Source organism: Drosophila bipectinata, chromosome XL (assembly GCF_030179905.1).
Source record: "Drosophila bipectinata strain 14024-0381.07 chromosome XL, DbipHiC1v2, whole genome shotgun sequence".
Lineage (NCBI taxonomy): Eukaryota > Metazoa > Arthropoda > Insecta > Diptera > Drosophilidae > Drosophila > Drosophila bipectinata.
In genome coordinates, this window is record NC_091734.1 from 3,084,429 (window position 1) to 3,103,059 (window position 18,631).

Sequence of the window (18,631 nt, forward strand, 5' to 3'; positions counted from 1 at the left end):
CTCCTCGAATACTTTCTCACAGACATGGAAATGCGAGTGATTTTATTAAATTTTTATAACTTTAGGTATACAAAGGGGGCGATTTTTGAGGGGGTATTGGGAAATGGGGTTGGGGTTAACTTTCAGGCTTAATCTATTTGTAGAACTCGTGCTCCTGCTCGTCCTTCTTGATGTTGTTCTTGTAGCCCTTCTCAAAGTCCTTGGCCAGTACAATATAACGATTCTCACGTACAGCATGCATACCGGCCTCCTGGCAGATGGCATTGATATCAGCGCCGGATATCTTGTCCGGTCGCGCCACAAACTCCTCCAGATCCACATCCTCGCTGAGGTTCATCTTCGAGGTGATCGTGGAGAAGACCAGTCGCTTCTGGCGACGATCGGGCAGTGGGAATTCAATCTTACGATCCAGACGGCCGGGACGCAACAGAGCTGGATCCAGGGTGTCGGCACGATTGGTGGCCATGATCACCTTGACGTTGGTGGTCTGATCGAAGCCGTCCATCTGGTTGAGTAGCTCCAAGAGGATACGCTGCACCTCACGATCGGCACCGGTCTGGGCGTCGAAACGCTTCGTGGCAATGGCATCGATCTCGTCAATGAAGATGATGGCCGGCGCGTTCTCCTTGGCCAGGCGGAAGACGTCGCGCACCATGCGCGGACCCTCGCCGAGGTATTTCTGGACAAACTCGGATCCCACTACGCGGATGAACGAGGCAGTGGTGTGATGGGCCACAGCCTTGGCCAGCATAGTCTTGCCGCATCCGGGGGGACCGTACATGAGGACACCGCGCGGCGGGTCGATACCGATCTGCTTGTAGAGCTCAAAGTGGGTCAGGGGCAGCTCGACTGCCTCGCGGATTTCCTGCTTCTGCATGTCCATACCACCGATGTCGGCATAGCTGACGTCCGGCTTCTCGTCCGGCTGCAGCATCGATATGGAGCTGTCCGCCTCTGGTGGCAATACATCGACCAAGGCGTTACTGTGCTTGTGCAGTGCCACCGAGGCCGAGGGCTTCAGAAGCTCCCGATCGATGGTGGACAAGATGCGAACGTAATAATTGCTGCCTGTGGTGGAGCCGACGATGCCAGTGTTCTGATCGACGGCTTCCAGGAACTGGCCGATTACCAGCGGCACCGACTGGATGCGTTTCACCTCCTCCTGGGCATGCAAATACTCCTTCTTCAGGTTCCTCTGCTCATCCTTGATGTACTCCTCCTGCACCTCGATGAATTCCAGGGTTTTTTGCAGTTTCTGCACCAAAATCAATGCTTTGTAAGTATTTCCTGGTAAGGGATTACCTGTCGCTGCTTACCTTGTACCGCACATACAGATCATCGATGTCCAGTTCATCGAGGGAGCTGTGGGCATCCTTCAGTTTCAAATCGGAGAGCTCATCCTGGATAATTGGACATGAAAGTGGAATAGTACTTGCTTTGGGATTCAATTAATTTACCTTCTCCGGCATCAGTACGTCCATGTTGTACGGCATTTCTTGCGTATCGCAGTGAGTTTGTGTTCTTTTTGTTTCAATTTGCGGCGGAGACGAGAAAATGACTCGTCAAAAACAAGCCAGTGTTATCGCTGGACGACAACCCTGTCGGTGGTATATATTAGCCACGGTGTGGTAACACTTGCGACCATGGATGGCACCTAGTGGTGCCACCTATGATAACTATCGCACTGCCATCACTAGCGACTATCGATGGCGTTGCTCCCATTTGTTGTTCCGCAGTGTGTACACACTGGCACCCGACCATTTTTAATTCTCATAAGAAAAACACATTTAACTCTCGAGTTCTGTTTTCTGCTTCGATTTTCGACGTGCGTGTGTACCGATACGAAATCCGCCACCCATGAGCTGGACAGTGCAATTGAATTAGTGTGCTATTGTCCAGTGCACGCCGCTGCCTGATGGATGAAAATGCTGCCTGCAGCCGCTTTAAAGTGTCAGTATCATTGTCCTGGGCTGCCCGAATACAGCCCCCCCCCATCCCCTCCTCTGTGCTCTGCCTCCCCCGCCCTTGTGTCCACCGTGCGACACCCTCTTCACCCCCTCGCACCGTTGTACGCACGCATCGATTTGGGCTAAACGTTAGATACCTCCTAACGCAGTTGTTAGGGTGGAAAAAAATAATACGAGTATAGTAAATAAAAAAAAAAAATAACAGACCACAGAAAGAAAGAAAAACATAAAATAATGAATTAAACAGAAAATCCCGGTGTAGTTTTGTTTTCATTTTTATTTTGTTTTAATCGCGTGGGGGAGAAAATGCAGGGGCCCCCTCCAAAAAAAAAAAGAAAAAAAAAATGAAAGAAACAAAAAAAAGAAAAAAAGTGCAATACGAAGTGTGAAACGAAACGCTAACGATACCGATAATCAGAATTGGATATCAAAGCGAAAGGAATAAACTAAAAACGATCCGACGGGGTAAAAAAAACAACAAAAATGCAACAAGACACCCGATCATAACAAAAACAACACATAAAACTCCAATCGAAAATGTTTATTGTATAATTTTCCCCCACTAACGAGTGTGTGTGTGTGTGTGGTGTGTGTGTGTATGTAATACTGCCCCTCTTTGCAGGTGTGTGTGTGGCTCTGTATGTGTGTGTGTTTTTTTTATTTTATTTATTTTATGGCGGTTTTTTTTATTTGTCAACAAAATTGGAAAATAAAAACCGTTAACCCAATCATTCTCCCTTTCTCTCTCCCACACTATCTAACTCTCTCCCTCTCTCCGATTTGCAGGACAGGATTAGGAACTGTGGAAAGAGGATAAACTGAATTTGTGCAACGAACCGCTTGATCCAATAGTGGCCTCCACATGAAGACCATGTCGCGCTTCGGCCTGCGCCGCGGCTTCAAGCTCTCCGAGGAGCAGCAGCAGGTCAATGGCAAGAACAGCAGCGGTAGCGCCATGGCGGCCACGCCCCCCAATCCAACACAGTCGCGTAAGAAACGGCAATTGTTGGAGCCACCGGAACCTGAACCGCCAGTTGGAGATCATCACCATCACCAGCATCAGCCGGAGCAGCAGGATATGATGCAGGATTATCAGGAGCAGGAGCGTGAACCGTTATCCCTGATCTGTAGTCTACCGCTGGAACGATTGCCGCGTCTGGTGGAGAAGCTGCAGCTGCTCAACGAGGAAAGGCTGGAACGGGAACGGGAGCGAGAACGGGAACGGGAACGTGACGATGGCTCCTCCATCTATGGCCATTCGAAGGTCCTGTGTCTGTACTGTGATAGAAAGTTTGCGTCCAGCAAGCTGCAGGCCAAGCATGTGGACAAGTTCCATACGGAGCGGCAGGAGCGACGCTGCAGCGGACGCTCCACCAGCTCCACCAACACTCAGTGCACTAGCTCCTCCGGCTACCCCGGCTGCCAGATGTGCGGCCCGCCGGCGAATAGACGTTCCCAGGCCCAGCCCCAGCCCCAGATCTGTCTGCCGGCGAAGCATTTGGAGCAATTGTTCCAGCACCTCAGCGAACAGCATGCGGACAAGTACTTTGGCTGCCGGTCGTGTCGTCTGCGCTTCCAGGACGCCGATCACCTGGCCGGCCATCAGCGGCAGCAGCATCACCAGCATCTGCCCGCCACCATGGCCACGCCGGAGTCGGCCGGAGCTCAACACAAGCCGGGTCTGATGGGCGCCGATGAGCCGGTGCTCTTTCGTTTGGGTCTCACCCAGAATCGTTTGCCCGGCAATCGAAATCGTGGCCAGCGCAAGGAGGAGGAGCCACCGCCCCTGGCCACGCCCGCCAGCAAGTCGAGGAGCAGCAGTCGTGCGGCGGCCCAACGGCAGCAACAACAACAACAACAGCAGCAGCATCATCAGCAACAACAACATCAACAGCTACAACAACAACAACAGCAGCTCCAACAGCCATCCCTACAGACTATATCGTTGCCATCGCAGCAGGATTCCATGCATCCGGAGGCGATCTTTCGGCTGCCGAATATGGCGGCGACTGCCTCCGCCTTTGACGACAACTTCTATCGGGATGTGGTTAACAATGTGCGGCACAACCTGCAGAATCATCTGGACGGAAGGATATTCAGTTCGTCCATGACCACCACTACCACCACCACATCCACCAGCACCAGCACCAGTAAGCAGGAGCTATTCCTGCTGCACGGACCCAGTACCCAGTCGATGGGTGCCGGCGGAGCCACATATCCCACACTGCTGACCGCCGAGCAGTTTGGCGGCCATGGAGCCGGCAGTGAACTGCTGCCGATGGCCAAGTTCCGGCGGCGGCCGCACACAAAGCACAGCTGGAAGTGGAAGTGGGACTATGTGAAGAAGTTCACCCTGATCAACGAGGGCGGGCGGCTGGTGAAGAAGCCGAAGCAGCCCAGCTGCCTGGGCCAGCGCGATCTCTCCAAGCTGGACATGTGGACGCAGCTGACGATGCGCCAGAAGCACGATCTCTCGACGCTCTCCCTGACGCTGGCCGAGCAGGAGCTCGACCAGGAGCAGCGCCGTCTGCTGGAGCAGCTCAATCTGATCCTTGACCACCGCCTGTTGCCGCACATCATCCTGGAGCAGAACGAGCAGGCGGTGATTAAGTGCGAGCAGGACGATGACGGGGACGAGGACGACGAAGATGGTGTCGGGTCGAGACACCGGGATCCGGCGGATGATCTCCTCACCCAGGGATTCGCCGACGAGGGATTCCTCTCGCTGCTGCAGCTCCAGCCGAAGCCCAGTCGAAGCACTGCCACCAGTCACCTGGTGCGCAGCTCGGAGGCGGTGGGGCGGGGCGAGGAGCGGATCCGGAGCCGGCTGGTGCTGAGCGGGGAGTGGGCGCGACCGCGTCTGTACCTGTGTATCTGCTGCGGCGCCAAGTTCGATCAGCGCAAGTCCCTGGAGGAGCACAAGACCTTCCGCCACTCGCACATCTACGCCACCCACTACGAGGTGGTGGGCCGGGAGCTGCTGGCCGGGAATCTTCTGCGGCATCTGTTCATACCCAAGCGGGCGCTAGGGCGGTTCGCCTCTGCCACCAACTGCCTTCGGTGGCCGCAGGTTCAGGCCCAGTCGGGTGCCGGGTCGGCGGGGCAGCAGCCCAAGCAGGAGCCGGAACGCCTGCAGCCGGAGGAGGAGACCCGTTCGTCCGCCTCGTCGCGCTCCTCGTACGAAGTGTCCACCCCGACGCCCCTATCCGGACTGGAGCAGCAGCAGCCGTCTCCTGCCTCGGCCTCCGGCTCTGGCGGCTCCTCCTGTTCCCCCAGCTCATCGTCTGCCTCCACCCCCATGTCCAACTCCATGTCCATGTCCATGTCTATGTCGATGTCGATGTCCACTTGTACTAGCTCCACCAACACCTGCTCCGCCTCCTCGTCCTCTGCCTCCGCCCCGTCGAGCTGCACCAAGTGCGGGCGCAAGTGCAGCGGCCTCATGGATCTCTACCGGCACATGCTCGACTGCTCCGGCGACTATGTGTGGTCGCTGGCCAAGAAGCGCAAGTATCGTTACTACTGCGGCACCAAGAAGCGTCGCGCCTTCTCCAAGAAGCGACTCAAGCAGTTCTCCGCCCGCAAGAAGGAGAAGCTGGAGGTGGAGGTCGATGCGGAGGCGGAAGGAGAGGAGGAGGGCGATGTGGCCGAGGGGGAGGAGAGCGGCTCCGGGTCCTCCAAGTTGAAGAACTCCCCCCGCCAACGGCCCAGCGACGGTGAGTACTTTGAAATCCCAACCAGAGTTCCAGAGGTTCTAATGATTCCCCATTTTTCCCAGCGGAGTCCATTCGCAAGATGCTGGAGAACTTGCCCGCCAAACGCGTCTGCAAGAAGATCTTCCCGGTGGACAACAAGGCGAAGCGGAAGGCCAAGTCGATGGTCAAGTCGATGGCCAAGTCGCTGGCCAAGTCCAAGTCCAAGTCAAAGTCGAAATCCAAACAGCAGCGAAGCAGCACCAAGAGGATCTACAATCAGCATCTGTTGCGGACGACCCGCTCCCGGTCCAGATCCTCACTGGTGGCCACGGCGTCCGCGGGACGCAAGCAGAAGCAACAACAGCAGCAGCAGCAACAACAGAAGAAGCTCCAAAAACAGAAGCGACAACAGCAGCGACGTGCCAAGCTGGAGCGCACCTCCAAATCCCCGCCAGAAACGCCAGAACAAGGGGCTAGCAAGCAGGAGCCGGGAAAAATCAGTACCACCACCAACACCACCACCACTACCACCACTGCCATTGTCCAGACCAAGTCAAGATCTCCCGCTGTGGACAGGCCCCAGCCACTGGCGCTATCTCTTCCACTACCCGAGCCAGTTAATCCGCTACCGACCCCCAGCCAGGAGTCGGAGCCGGCCTCGCCCACGCCCAGCAAACAACTGATGCCCACGCCGCCCACAACACCGGCTCCGGCCACCAAGTCGCCGCCGGTTCTGGCCGCCACTGCGGCGGCGGGGACAGCGTCTACTCCACGCCTCGTCAATCTCAACCCGAATGTGAAGCGGAGTAAGAGGATCAGCGACTGCATCGCCATGCTCACCGGCAAACTGGAGGAGAAGCTCAAAACGGAACAGGTGCCGCCGCCAAAGGAGAAGCCGCCCAAGGAGAAGGAGAAACCGGAGGAGTCGCTGCCCTCCAAGGAGCTGCCGGAGCCGGCAAAAGCCCCACCAGAGGAGCCACTGCAGCCGAAGACACCGAAACGGAAGGCGGTTTCGCGACGAATCATCAAGATGGATGTGACGCCGGAAGCTCCGGTTGTGGAGAAGCCACCGGTGGTGGATGGGCGGGAGGCAGCTGAGAGGATTCCACAGCCACAACCGCAGGTCGAGGTTTCTGTTCCGGTTCTGCCCGCTGCTCCTCCGCCGCCCCTGCCACTGCCTACTGCTACCTCGGCCGCTCCTCCGCCTGCTCTGGCGGCCACTCCCGTTCCTATTCCGGTCGTGCCCGTGCCCGTGGAAGTGCCGCTTCCGGTTCCACCGGCCCTTCTGCCCCCCACCAGGCGTACGCCCACTAAAGCGGCTGCCAAGCAAATGGTGGCTCCACCTCCGCCGGCCAAACCATCCTCGCTGGCCGCCCTGAAGCAGTATCCGCCGCTGGAACCGCCATCGATGGCCCTGCCGGCGCAGGTACCGCTGCCCCCCGCCAATCCGGCACCTGTTCCTCTTCAGTTACCTTTGGGCATGCCCGGGATGCCGGCACCGTTGCCAGCTCCGCTGCCCGTTCCGGTCAAGATGCTGCCGAAGCTGCCGCTCTACATGCCCCAGTTGCCGGGCAATCCGGCCGCTCCGAATCCGATGCCCACGGCTGCCAATCCTCCGGCTGCTGCCACCATGTTCGTGATGGATTCCCAGCCCCTGAACCTGACCAGCCAGCGTGGTGTCCTTCAGAAGCCGTTGCTGGGAGTGGGCGTGTCGGGAGATCCCGGCCTGGTGGGAGCACCGCATCACCGGGCTGGTGGCATGCCGGCCAGGCGGCAGACGATCTGCGGATTCGAGGCGCGCAATCTGCTCAGCATGGAGATGGACATGGAGCCGCTGGATCTGTCCAAGAAGTCGAGCCGGAAGTCATCGCCCGTGCCGCCGACACGGATGCCACAAATGCCATTGCCCCTAGTCACCGGAGCTCCTCCTCCGCCAGCGTCGACTGCCGTTCCCGTACCCGTCCCGGTTCCAGTTCCAGTGGCTGCCGCTCCCCTGCCGCCTCTGCCGATCCCTCTGCCGGGAGCCGCTCTGGCGGCGCACTACTACTCCAATCTGGACCTGCTGAAGATACCACAGGTGCGCAACCCCGGCACCGGTGTGGTGGTGGCCTCTGCCGTGCCGCCTCCAGTTCCAGTGCCCGTGGCCGTTGCCACGCCCGCCCATCCCGTCAAGACCCCGAGCGGCAAGAAGCGTTCCCTGGAGAGCTCCGCCGGCACCAAGAAGGATCATGGAAAGAGCCAGATGAAGTCGTGTCCGCGGATGGACGAGGTGGTGAACAACCATATCGATGATGCCATCAATTCCGTCATTCTGGCTGGCCAGGCGAGTCTGCCGGACGAGGACGACGAGGAGGAGCAGAAGGAGAAGGAGCGCGAGCGGGAAAGGGATCTTGAGAGGGAGCGGGAGCGAGAACGAGATCTGGAGAAGGAAAAGGAGTTGGAGAAGCTGGAGAGACTCAGGAAACTGGAGGAGCCGTTCGCCAAGTCGGGCAACTGCATCCTGCCCCTGGCACCCGCTTCGGGATTACTGTTTCCGCCAGTTCTGGAGAAGCTACCTCTTGCTGCACCTCTGCCAGCACCTCTGGCCGCTGTTCCGGCCCTCCCATCGGTTGTGGTCGCTCCGGCTGTCCCGGCGACTCCCACTATTCCGGTAGCCGTCGCCGCCACAGTTCCCGCTGCTCTTCCGGCGCCAGCCACTGCTTCCATTCCTGTCCCGGCACCAGCTGCGGCTCCCGCCCCTGCTCTTGCTCCCGTTTTTACGCCAACTCCGGCTCCAGTGGTGGCCTCGCCTGCTCCTCCCAAGAACCTGACGCCCAAGAAGCGTTCCATGCGCTCCCGCACCATCGACTGTCGTTCGGCTCTGCTGCCCCTGGACGAGATTACCCCGGCGGCTGTTCCCATACTCCCGCTGGCCGTGAATGGTGATCTCAAGGAGGCTTCTCCTATGCCCAGCGCCAAGCGCAAGGATGCGGCTCCTCCACCCGCCCTAGTTGAAGACAAGAAGCTGGAGCCGATCCTGCCCGCCACACCCCCGCCCGTGATAGAACCTGTGCCGGCCGAGGTCCCGCCACCCGCTCCTGTGCCCGTCTCCGTGATCTCGGTGGCGCCAGCGCTTCCCAGCCACCTGCCTCCTCGCAGTGCCACGCCCACCAGCACCCAGCATGAGACGAACTGCAGCTCCCTGCTGGAGGAGCAGAACAGCAGCAACATGAACAACAACACCTCGTCGGGCTTCCACAGCTTGGCGCAGTCGGAGCAGCCGGTGACCAACACGGCGCCGCCATCAGAAGAGCCCACGCCCATCGAACCGGAGGTCGGGGCCGCGAAGGAGCCGGAGGAGGAGATGCCCGTCAAGAAGAAGCAGCGGCGACGGCGGAAGAACGAGCTGGCCGCCATCGTGGCGGACCAGCTGCTGGAGAGCTTCAAGATCGACAACGCCCGCCGGGACAACCTCAAGAAGCTGGAGAACCTGGCGTACGAGAAGAGCGAGGACCTGCTGCTCACCGGAATGCTGCTGATGTCCAGTACGAAGCGCAACGCCGCCCTCGCGCCCGCCGCCAAGCTGGCCAAAAACGAAGCCGAGTCCGTGACGGATGCGACTCCAAATCCGCCGGCACGGGGCAGGCCGAAGCGGCGCCAGAGCTGTTACTATCGGCGGGGCAAGGCGGCGCTCGACGGCGGCAAGGGCACCGGCGGCGGAGGTACGGCCGGTGGGGTGACCAACGACAACATCAGCGCACTGAAATCCTCGCTGGAATCCTTCTCCATCGGCATCGAGAAGCAGCTGAAGCAGCGCGAGGCCAAGGAAGCCAAGGAGGCGAAGGAGTTGGGGGCGTCGGCGGCTCAGCTGCCGGTCAGCTCCATCCTGCGTCCCAGCATACTGAGCAGTGCCGCCGCCAGGGATCCGCGCGGCCAGCAGAAGCCTCCGACAGGCAAGGCCGGCCGGCAAGAGAAGCAGGAGAAGATTAGCGCACCCGCCGCGGCGGCACCACCCACCTACAGTCGGGATCCGCGCCTGAACAAGAACATCCACAAGACGGGACCCGCCGAGCAGCCGAAATCGGCGCATACCGGCGAGAATCCCAATCCCGAGGAGGAGGACAACTACCTGACGGAGATCGCCAAGAACGTGAACGAGAAGATCATGTCGGCCACCACCAACGAGGACTTTGAGTTCGCCAACGATGAGTTCGACGGGGACGGCGATCCGGATGGGGATCAGGACCAGGACAACGATCGCTACCGCCCGCCCACGTCCATGAGTGTGCGCAGCGCCCCCAACCTGAACGACGAGCACTCCAATTTCGGCTCCATGTGCGACGACAACACCAACACCGAGGTGATGGACATGGACCTGGACGACGAAATGAGCGTGTACACCAGCTACTCCCAGGATCTGGGCAGGGGCGGACGGGGCAGGCGGCGGCGACGACGCCGCAGTGTCCTGTTCACCCGCCGGCCCAAGAAGCGGGCGCAGCGCAGCGAACTGGACGCGGAGAAGTACGGGTGCCAGCTGTGCGGCAAGTCCTTCTTCACGGCCACCTCGCTCTCCAAGCACAACATGACCCTGGCCCATGTCTCCAAGCTGTCGGCCCAGGAGTACCTGCAGTCGCAGACGGCGCCCTCGAGTCCGCAGGATCATCGCGAACTGGAGCGGGAGAAGCACTCGATGGACGCCCAGCCACTAAGGCCAGTGGAAGCACCATCCCTGGCCGTGGCCCAGCAGCAGATGCGGGCCTCGGTTCTGATGCTGCCCTCCCAGATTGGTCAGTCGGAGCGAGAGCGGGAACGGGAAAGGGAGCGAGAACGCGACAGGGAACGGGAGCGGTTGCTGCTGGAGCAGGAACGGCAGCTGGAGCGGGAGGAGCAAGTGCATCATGTCATAACCGAAGCCAGTTTGAGGCTCCACGACAACCAGCACAGTCCCACCGCCCCCTCGGCAGCTCGCCTCAACCTCAATCCCGACGAGCGCCTCTTCTACGAGTGCTGCAACATCCTGAAGAGCGCCGAGCGCGGAGGCGGCAATGGAGGAGGAGGATCCTCGGCCGGGCCCACGGCCACCTCGGTGATTGTCACAGCTGGCAGGAAGCAGCCCCTGCCGCCGCCAGCATCGCCTTCGCCGTCGCCATCACCGTCGCCTTCGCCTCCGCCGCCGGCCTCTCCATCGCCCTCACCATCGCCATCGCCGCCGCCAATGCCAGTGGATCCCAGGACACCCCGTTCTCTAGTGGCGGCGCCGGCCCCTCCCCCGCCCGTCCCTCAGCCAGCAGCTCCGGCCGTCTGCCACCAGCCGGTGATCCAGCAGCTCTTCCGCAATCCTCCAGCCGTCACGCCCACCACCACGCCCACGTAAGTGCCCGAATCTGATCCCTAAGAGCTCCTTATTTTAGAATCCCTTCCCCCACCAGGAACCACCATCGGATGTCGCCCAGCTACTCGGCCGTCTCACAGTTCTCGGGCACCACCACCACCTCGCGCTTCAAGACGAAGGCCGCCATGAAGGGCTACGAGAATGTGCCCCTCCAGCTGGACATGCTGGACCTGCCCAAGTCCGGCCGGGTCCAGGTCTGCAAGCTCACGGAGCTGGCGGACATCGCCCTGGGCAGCGAGAAGCCGGGTGGGGACTTCCTTCCGCATCTGCCGCCTGCAAATGCGACACCGCCAGTGCCACCGGCAGCGCCCCCGCCGGCCGCGATGCAGCAGACCATGACGGTGACGCCTACGGGCACGCCCACCGTGACACCGACGGGGCCCATGGAGCAGCAGCAGAGCTCCACGTCCTCGAAGACCATCATGCACGCCTCGATCATCAAGGCGGCGGCGGGCGTGGCCAGCTCGGCAACCCTGCCGCCTGCCTCCGGACGGATCATCATTCCGGAGCGGCCGTTCAAGAACATCGGGCTGGAGGAGAAGGCGCCCATCACGTTCCAGAAGCCGAAGACGTGCGTCAACCTGCTCCAGGAGCAGGACAACAACAGCGTCTCCACGGCCAGCTACTCGGATCGGGATGACTACGACTTTGGAACGCTGAGCTGTGACGGAGATGTGGACCCGGAACCGGAGCCAGAGCCGCCGATCAGGCCGCCAGTGGGCGGAGAGGTGGGGCCGATAGTGGGCGGCGATGTGGGCCGAGTGGGGGCGCCACAAGGCGGCGGCCGTACCGTGTCCACGTCCAGTTCGTCGTCGTCGTCCTCCTCGTCGCCGGAGCACAGTCGCAGCCGGAGCCGGAGCAGCAGTAGCAGCAGCTCCAGCAGGGCCACCGCCAAGACCTTCGAGAACAAGTCCCTGATCATGGGCAGGATCTTCAAGCATGCCAGCAGCGCCAAACACACGGCCCCCGTAGTGACGCCTTCGGCTGCCGCGATGCCGCCAGCGGGAGCAGGCAATCCAGTGCCCAGTCTGGCCAAGATCAAGGCGCTGCCCAAGAACCAGGCGAATCTGGACCAGATCTTCGATGAACTGCGCGCCGGGGGAGCTGGAAAGGCGCCCGAGATGGATCCACCGCCGGCGGTCATTCAGGAGAACTGGCAGCACCAGCATCACCACCACCACCATCAGCACCACCACCACCACCAGGTGGAACCGATGGCGGCGCCAGCTGCTCCTGCCGCTCCGGCGGCCATGCCGGCGCCCAGTGCCCTGCCACCCGGCCGGAAGACCAAAACACCGGCCGGTAATGCTCGGAAGAAGCCACAAACAAAGCCACCTCCGCCGCCGCCGCCGCCGGCCACGGAGACCGCCTCCAGCCGAAAGCCACGCAAGGATCTGACCAAGCTGCAGTCGGAGCTGGGCATGAGTCACGAGGAGATCGAGCAGCTGATCGACGAGGGCCAGCGGAAGTCGAAGCGCAGATGCGCCACCAATCGACCAAAGAAACTGGTGGAGACCTGGAGCTCCGACGAGTACGAGGAGTTCCTCTCCACCAAGGACATCATAGCGCTGATCGAGCAGAAGGAGCAGCAGGAGCAGCGCCGCAAACGCAAGACCAGTGAAGCCAGCACCCAGCCAGAGCCGGTGGCCACTCCTCCGGCGGTGGTCCCCAAGAAGGCCACCACTCCGCAACGGAAAGGTCGTGACAAGAAGCCCGCGCCGACCGTGGAGGTGGAGCCAGAGGTGGAGCCGCCGCCTAAGCCACCGAGGGGTGCCAAGAGGAACCAGGCACTGCCACCACCACCTCCAGTCGATCCTCCAGCAGCTCCAGTCAAGGCCAAGAGCAAGCCAACAGCTCCCAAGGCGCCGAAATCCTCGGCAGCCACCAAAGCCAGCAACTCACGGAAGAGGAGAACCAACGAGAAGCTCAAGGAGAAGGAGGACTCGGAACCGGAAGAGGAGCCGGCGGAGAGAGAGGTCCTGAAGGAACCACCGACCAGGACGCGCAGCTCCCGGCAACCCAAAAAGGGCAAAATCAAGCCGGAGAGTGAACCGGAGCCGCTGCCGCCGAAGGAACGCCAGAAGGCTCGAAATAGCAACCAGACAGCCCCGAGGGCTCTCGTGCCCACACCTGAGCTGGCCGCTGTGCCAGTCCCAGTCTCCTCCAGTGCCAGGAGTAGCTCCTCCACCACCAACAACAATAACAACAGCACCAGCAGCAACAAGAATCTGAAAACAAAGCGGAAGTCGCAAACGAACCGCCAATCTCCTGCTCGTCGGAAGCGCCCGGCCAGCGAGAAGCAGCTCTACTACTGGAGCAGCTCCAGCGACGACGAGTTCGGGCGCCTGGAGGCCGACGGCGAGGGCAGTCGCACGGGTGACCGCGGCACCAGGGGCAGTACAGCCGGAGCGGGTGCGGGATCGGTGTCCGGTGGAGGCGGAGAGCGTCTGGACTTGGAGCCGGCGGAGGAGGAGGAGGCCTCGCCCTCGCCGGGCAAGCACTTTGAGGAGAGTGAGCCGTACCAGAAGCACGGCTGGATTGTGGGGGACTCGCACAAGAAGCTAGTGAAGCTACTGGCCATCGCCAAGGGCAGCAAGAAGGTGGACAACTGCGGCGTCAAGCGGCGGACGCCGAAGCGCAAGTGCTAGGAGTGGGAATCGGAGTCGGAGCACAAGAACGAATAGCCGGAATAGGAATAGGAGCATTATAGGATCACCTGGAAGAGTCAATAGCCATAGGCAGCTGACCACCCATCGCCATCGATCATAATACGATCACGTACGAGTACTGCCATTGTGTCATCGTTAATCGTTGAGGCCAGCGCCAGGAGAGGATCCGGGGGGTTATCATCATGTTGTGTAAAGGCGGAGGAAGGATGCAGGAGCTGGAGCTGGAGCTGGGCCGTCTCCTGGGCTGGTCCCATTAACCGTAATGCGGAGTATATGCAACGTATTTTTTTCTTTCTTTTAAACATCTAAGCGTTACATTATTTAGGTTTTTTTTTTATTAAATGTATTTATAATTAATAAACAAAACAAGCAAAAACAACAAAAAGCGAAAAAGAAACAAATATACATTTGAGCACAATTAATCAAGGATGTTTTAAGGGGTTACATGGGTTTAAAGGCCTTCAAAAAAGGGATATATTTTGGATTATATTTTTAATAGAAAAGGTGACTTAAGGTCGATTTTTTCATGAAGTTTTATTAAGCATATCTCCGAGTAGGAGCATTAGAATTAAAAATAATAAAAACTATATTTAGTTAATAGTTTAAACTCATGAAGGGTTAAAAGAAATAAGCAAAATAATTAAAACTGAATTATTGGTAGAGGTTTTTAAGAAAATAACCCCAAATTCATTCAAATTGGAGGTGTTTTTTGTTTTTTTAAATTAAAAGACCTATTTAAAAGCGTTAAAGCATCTTAAAAAATAAAATCTTTTATTTATTGAATAGCTTAACTTATCAAGAAGACCTGTTTAAAATGTTAGCAAGATCAGATAAGTAGTTTTCCAGAAATCTTCGTAAAAGTCAACCGATTAATAAAAAATAGTTTTCAGAAAAAAGCCTCTAAGTATTGAATGACAAGGTAGCTTTATGTAGGAATAAAATCGATTATTTCTTAAATAGTTCGCTAGTTTATTATTAATAGAACACCTGTTAAAAATTTCATTAAGATCGGTTAATTCGTTTTCGAGAAATCTTCAAGAGCGTGAAACCATTTTCAAGAAAGAAATGAAAAAAAAGCATCTAAAGTTTGGAAAACAAGGTAGTTTCCCTTTTTTCAAGGATATTTCTGAAACTATAGTTCAGAGCGACTTTAAATTTTAAGAAAACATTATTCACATATTCTAGTTTTAAATAAAAACAATTTTTTTTAATCGTGAGATCCATGTTACCCCCTAAATCCTAGTACCAACAAGGGTTGCTAGGCTAGTAGGAACTTAGTGTTGCTACACTCTCAAAAAAATAGAAAAGTTAAAAAATTTAGTCCTCAAAGTAACTTTTATTTTTATTTTATATTTTACAACTAACGGTAGCTTTACATATATAACATGTAAAAAGTAGAATTAAGGAATAGTTAAAAAAAAACGTAAAGCACCATGGAGCGGAGGACGCGAATGCGGGGAAGACGGACGCAGCCTGATCTTGGCGAGCGCTCATCCAGATGTGCCTGTTTAGTTCGATGTGTGTGTGAAGTGCGTCCTGCTTCCAAGGCAAAAAAACGAGGGATAAATGCGAAGCAGGATCATGTTCCATCAAGGATTAGAATGTATATGTGGGGGAGGGGGTAGGAGGAGGAGGCTGGCTGGATGCACCGACGTAAGAGATATTGGTGATGGCTCGCCGCGACTAGTTGGATGGATGTGGGTAGGTTGGTTAGCTGCGTACGTTTTGGTTCTCCGTCACGCCGCTCTTGTCAACATGGTGGCTTAAACAGAATCGTCATTGGGAGTGGCTTACATCATGCCACCCATGCCGCCCATACCACCCATACCGCCCATTCCACCCATGCCGCCCAGTCCCGGACCAGCATCCTCCTTGGGGATCTCGGTGACAACGGCCTCGGCGGTGGTCAGCAGAGAGGCGACACCAGAGGCATCGGTGATGGCAGTGCGCACCACCTTGGTGGGATCGATGATGCCCTTCTCGATCAGGTTGCCGTATTCGCCCTTCAGGGCATCGTAGCCGTAGTCGCCCTGCTGGGTCTCCACCTTGGCCACCACCATGGCGCCATCGACACCGGCGTTCTTGGCAATCGTCATGCAGGGCATGCGCAGGGCACGGCGCACGATCTCCACACCAAGGTTCTAAGTGGATGACAACAAGAGTTAGAGAAACTATGGTACAATTTTCATTGAAATCCCATCTCACCTGGTCCTCGTTCTGGGTCTCGACGCTATCCAGCTTCTCGATGCAGCGCAGCAGAGCAGTGCCGCCTCCGGGAACGATTCCCTCCTCGACGGCAGCCCGGGTAGCGTTCAGGGCATCGTGGACGCGGTCCTTCTTCTCGTTGACCTCCACCTCGCTGGAGCCACCGACGCGCAGCAGGGCAACACCGGAGGCCAGGCGGGCAAGACGCTCCTGCAGCTTCTCCTTTTCGTACTCGGATGTGGTCTCGGTGATCTGATCCTTGATCTGGTCGACGCGACGCGACACATCCTCCTTCTTGCCCTTGCCCTTCAGCAGCAGGGTGTCGTCCTTGGTGACCACCACTTCGCCCACCTGGCCCAGGTCGGAGATCTTTACGTCCTCCAGCTTGACCAAATCGGCATCATCGCCGAAGACAATACCGCCGGAGGCGATGGCCATGTCGGTGAGGGTGCTCTTGCGGTTGTCACCGAATCCGGGCGCCTTGACGGCGGCCACCTGCAGGCCGATCTTGAGACGGTTCACCACCAGTGTGCTGAGAGCCTCGCCATCGATGTCCTCGGCAATGATGACCAGGGGCTTGCGCTGGGCATTGGCCAGCTCCAGGGCGGGAATGATGCTCTGCACCGACGAGATCTTCTTCTCGGAGAGCAGCAGCAGGGCGTCCTGGAACTCGACCTTGGCGCCCTTGGTCGAGTTGATGAAGTAGGGCGAGATGTAGCCGCGATCGAACTTCATGCCCTCGATCACCTCCAGCTCGTCGGTGAGGGTCTTGCCGTCCTTGACGGTGATGACGCCGTCGCGTCCCACCTTCTTCATGGCGTCGCTGATCAGCTTGCCGATGGCCTGGTCGCCGTTGGCCGAGATGGTGGCCACCTGGGCGATCTCCTCGGGCGTCTTGACGGGGCGCGACATGGTCTTGAGGTTGTCCTTGACAGTCTCCACGGCCAGCATGACACCGCGACGAATCTCGACGGGATTGGCGCCCTTGGAGATCTTCTCGAAGCCCTCCTTGGCAATGGCGCGGGCCAGTACGGTGGCAGTGGTGGTGCCGTCACCAGCCTCCTCGTTGGTATTGTTGGCCACATCCTGGACGAGCTTGGCGCCAATGTTCTGGAACTTGTCCTTCAGCTCAATGGACTTGGCGACGGTGACACCGTCCTTGGTGATCTTGGGCGAGCCCCACGACTGCTCGATGATCACGTTACGGCCCTTGGGACCCATGGTGACGGCCACGGCATCGGCCAGAACATCCACGCCCTGGAGCATCATGGCGCGCACCTCGGGTCCGAACTTGACATCCTTGGCATAGCCGCGCATGGCCAGCTGGCGGCTGATGGAGGTGCGGGCCAGAGAAACGGGTAAACGGAACATCTACAGAGAGGTGGAGAGGGAATGCAATTACGGATGAGTATCGGTCAGGAGGTGGGGGGAGACTATGAAACACGTGCTCTCTTCTCTCATTATTTACCCCGGAGTCTGGTGCTATGGCTTCAAGGTCCAAAGTACAATACCCGCAAGGCTTGAGATATTTTTCAATTTTTCAAATACCACTCGTTGATAGAAAAATTTGGAAAATATTTAAAAAAAAAAGATGTTTAAAAATTCAGATGAAATTTTATTTCGGAAATACAGACGTGTGTTTGTGTCTCGAAATTCAGATGAAAACTGAGAGGCACTAGGAACGACTAGATGGGCTCAGGAATCTCACAATTTTTGACATTTAATTCCAATTTCAAAGCTTGCTTGGTTTCTTAAAATAATTATGAAATATTTAAGCAAAATTTTAAACAAGAAATTACATAAACACCAATTGGAAATTACATGGAAAGTTTCCCATTTGGAATAGTATTTAAAAATGCCAAAATAATATTACAAGCAAGTCTGTATCACGGTCGGGTCAGTCTTATCAGAGGGTTCACTGTGCCGGCCAGGCCCCCTCCCCCGACACCACACACTGGTAGCATCGCCTTTCCAGAAGAAACCATTTATGTAATCAAGTTGGGCCAGAAAATAGATACCCGCCAAGTTAGAAGAATGTCATCCAAGGGCCTGTTACGAAATCCCTCCCATTAGGGAGCATAGCGACAGGCAAGAGCACATGCAATTCTCCCGGTAAATGTGAAATAACTTTCGATTGCCGGCTGGTTGGGGCAGAAAACATGTGCGTTTGCTGCTCAAGTTTTTTTTTTTCATTAAATCCTCCTCCTATCTACGCCTAGTTGGTGTGTTTAATTAAATAATTTCTATTATCCAAAGGTAGTTGGCTACAATTAGTAAGGATATTACTTAATGATAGGTTAATCAATTAACCGAACCTTCTGGAAACACGATTTGCCGGCTATACCCCCAGATAGTTCCTTCTTATATAACTCACTCTCGCACGATATGGCACCTTGGCTTTTAACACGCGACTCGCATACACAATTGGTATAAATTAATTGAAAAATAGATATAAACTGCAACTTACTTTGAATAAAACTGATGCTGCAACGGCTTACAAGACAGTAAAATTAATGCTTCCGATTCTTTTTGACGTCAAATTCAACAAGGGAGCCACTTGCTTCCGAATTCGAAATGTGCCCACGGTAAGTGCTGTTAGAGGTGGAAGATCAGCGATGAAACCATCTGGGTATCGATTGAAAAAAGAGTATCGATATATCGATTGAGAGACAAGTCGATACAAACATTTTATTTTCTTATCGATATATCGATATTGCAATCAAC

The 18,631-nt window shown here is 56.7% G+C and overlaps 3 protein-coding genes across 4 annotated transcripts; 1 reads left to right on the top strand and 2 right to left on the bottom strand.

The window, feature by feature from the left end:
- Positions 1–9: 9 nt before the first annotated feature.
- Rpt3 (26S proteasome regulatory subunit Rpt3) lies at positions 10–1,616 on the bottom strand. Its single transcript, XM_017234203.3, has 3 exons — positions 1,458–1,616; positions 1,317–1,400; positions 10–1,255 (listed from the first exon to the last, which is right to left on the bottom strand). Exons 1-3 carry the CDS (start codon positions 1,491–1,493, stop codon positions 134–136), a joined length of 1,242 nt encoding a protein of 413 aa, XP_017089692.1. The 5' UTR covers positions 1,494–1,616; the 3' UTR covers positions 10–133.
- An 85-nt stretch (positions 1,617–1,701) lies between these two features.
- Positions 1,702–14,124, top strand: LOC108120497 (titin). Of its 2 annotated transcripts, none has more exons than XM_017234199.3 (4): positions 1,702–1,950; positions 2,754–5,683; positions 5,746–11,011; positions 11,071–14,124. In XM_017234199.3, exons 2-4 carry the CDS (start codon positions 2,830–2,832, stop codon positions 13,679–13,681), a joined length of 10,731 nt encoding a protein of 3,576 aa, XP_017089688.2. In that variant the 5' UTR covers positions 1,702–1,950; positions 2,754–2,829; the 3' UTR covers positions 13,682–14,124. The 2 variants fall into 2 exon arrangements, with proteins under 2 accessions (XP_017089688.2, XP_017089689.2); XM_017234200.3 differs by lacking the exon at positions 1,702–1,950 and adding an exon at positions 2,238–2,432.
- Positions 14,125–15,018: 894 nt separating this feature from the next.
- Hsp60A (Heat shock protein 60A) lies at positions 15,019–18,531 on the bottom strand. Its single transcript, XM_017234255.3, has 3 exons — positions 18,375–18,531; positions 15,908–17,278; positions 15,019–15,843 (listed from the first exon to the last, which is right to left on the bottom strand). Exons 2-3 carry the CDS (start codon positions 17,276–17,278, stop codon positions 15,493–15,495), a joined length of 1,722 nt encoding a protein of 573 aa, XP_017089744.2. The 5' UTR covers positions 18,375–18,531; the 3' UTR covers positions 15,019–15,492.
- Between the last annotated feature and the right edge of the window lie 100 nt (positions 18,532–18,631).

Bases quoted from the DNA above. Each gene is read 5' to 3' on its own strand.
- LOC108120497 (XM_017234199.3), top strand. From the start codon at position 2,830: ATGAAGACCATGTCGCGCTTCGGCCTGCGCCGCGGCTTCAAGCTCTCC. The intron at 5,684-5,745 runs GTGAGTACTTTG...CATTTTTCCCAG, and splicing joins CCGCCAACGGCCCAGCGACG to CGGAGTCCATTCGCAAGATG. The intron at 11,012-11,070 runs GTAAGTGCCCGA...TTCCCCCACCAG, and splicing joins ACGCCCACCACCACGCCCAC to GAACCACCATCGGATGTCGC.
- Hsp60A (XM_017234255.3), bottom strand. From the start codon at position 17,278: ATGTTCCGTTTACCCGTTTCTCTGGCCCGCACCTCCATCAGCCGCCAG. The intron at 15,844-15,907 runs GTGAGATGGGAT...TCATCCACTTAG, and splicing joins AGACCCAGAACGAGGACCAG to AACCTTGGTGTGGAGATCGT.
- Rpt3 (XM_017234203.3), bottom strand. From the start codon at position 1,493: ATGCCGTACAACATGGACGTACTGATGCCGGAGAAG. The intron at 1,401-1,457 runs GTAAATTAATTG...CCAATTATCCAG, and splicing joins ACGTACTGATGCCGGAGAAG to GATGAGCTCTCCGATTTGAA. The intron at 1,256-1,316 runs GTAAGCAGCGAC...ATTTTGGTGCAG, and splicing joins ATCTGTATGTGCGGTACAAG to AAACTGCAAAAAACCCTGGA.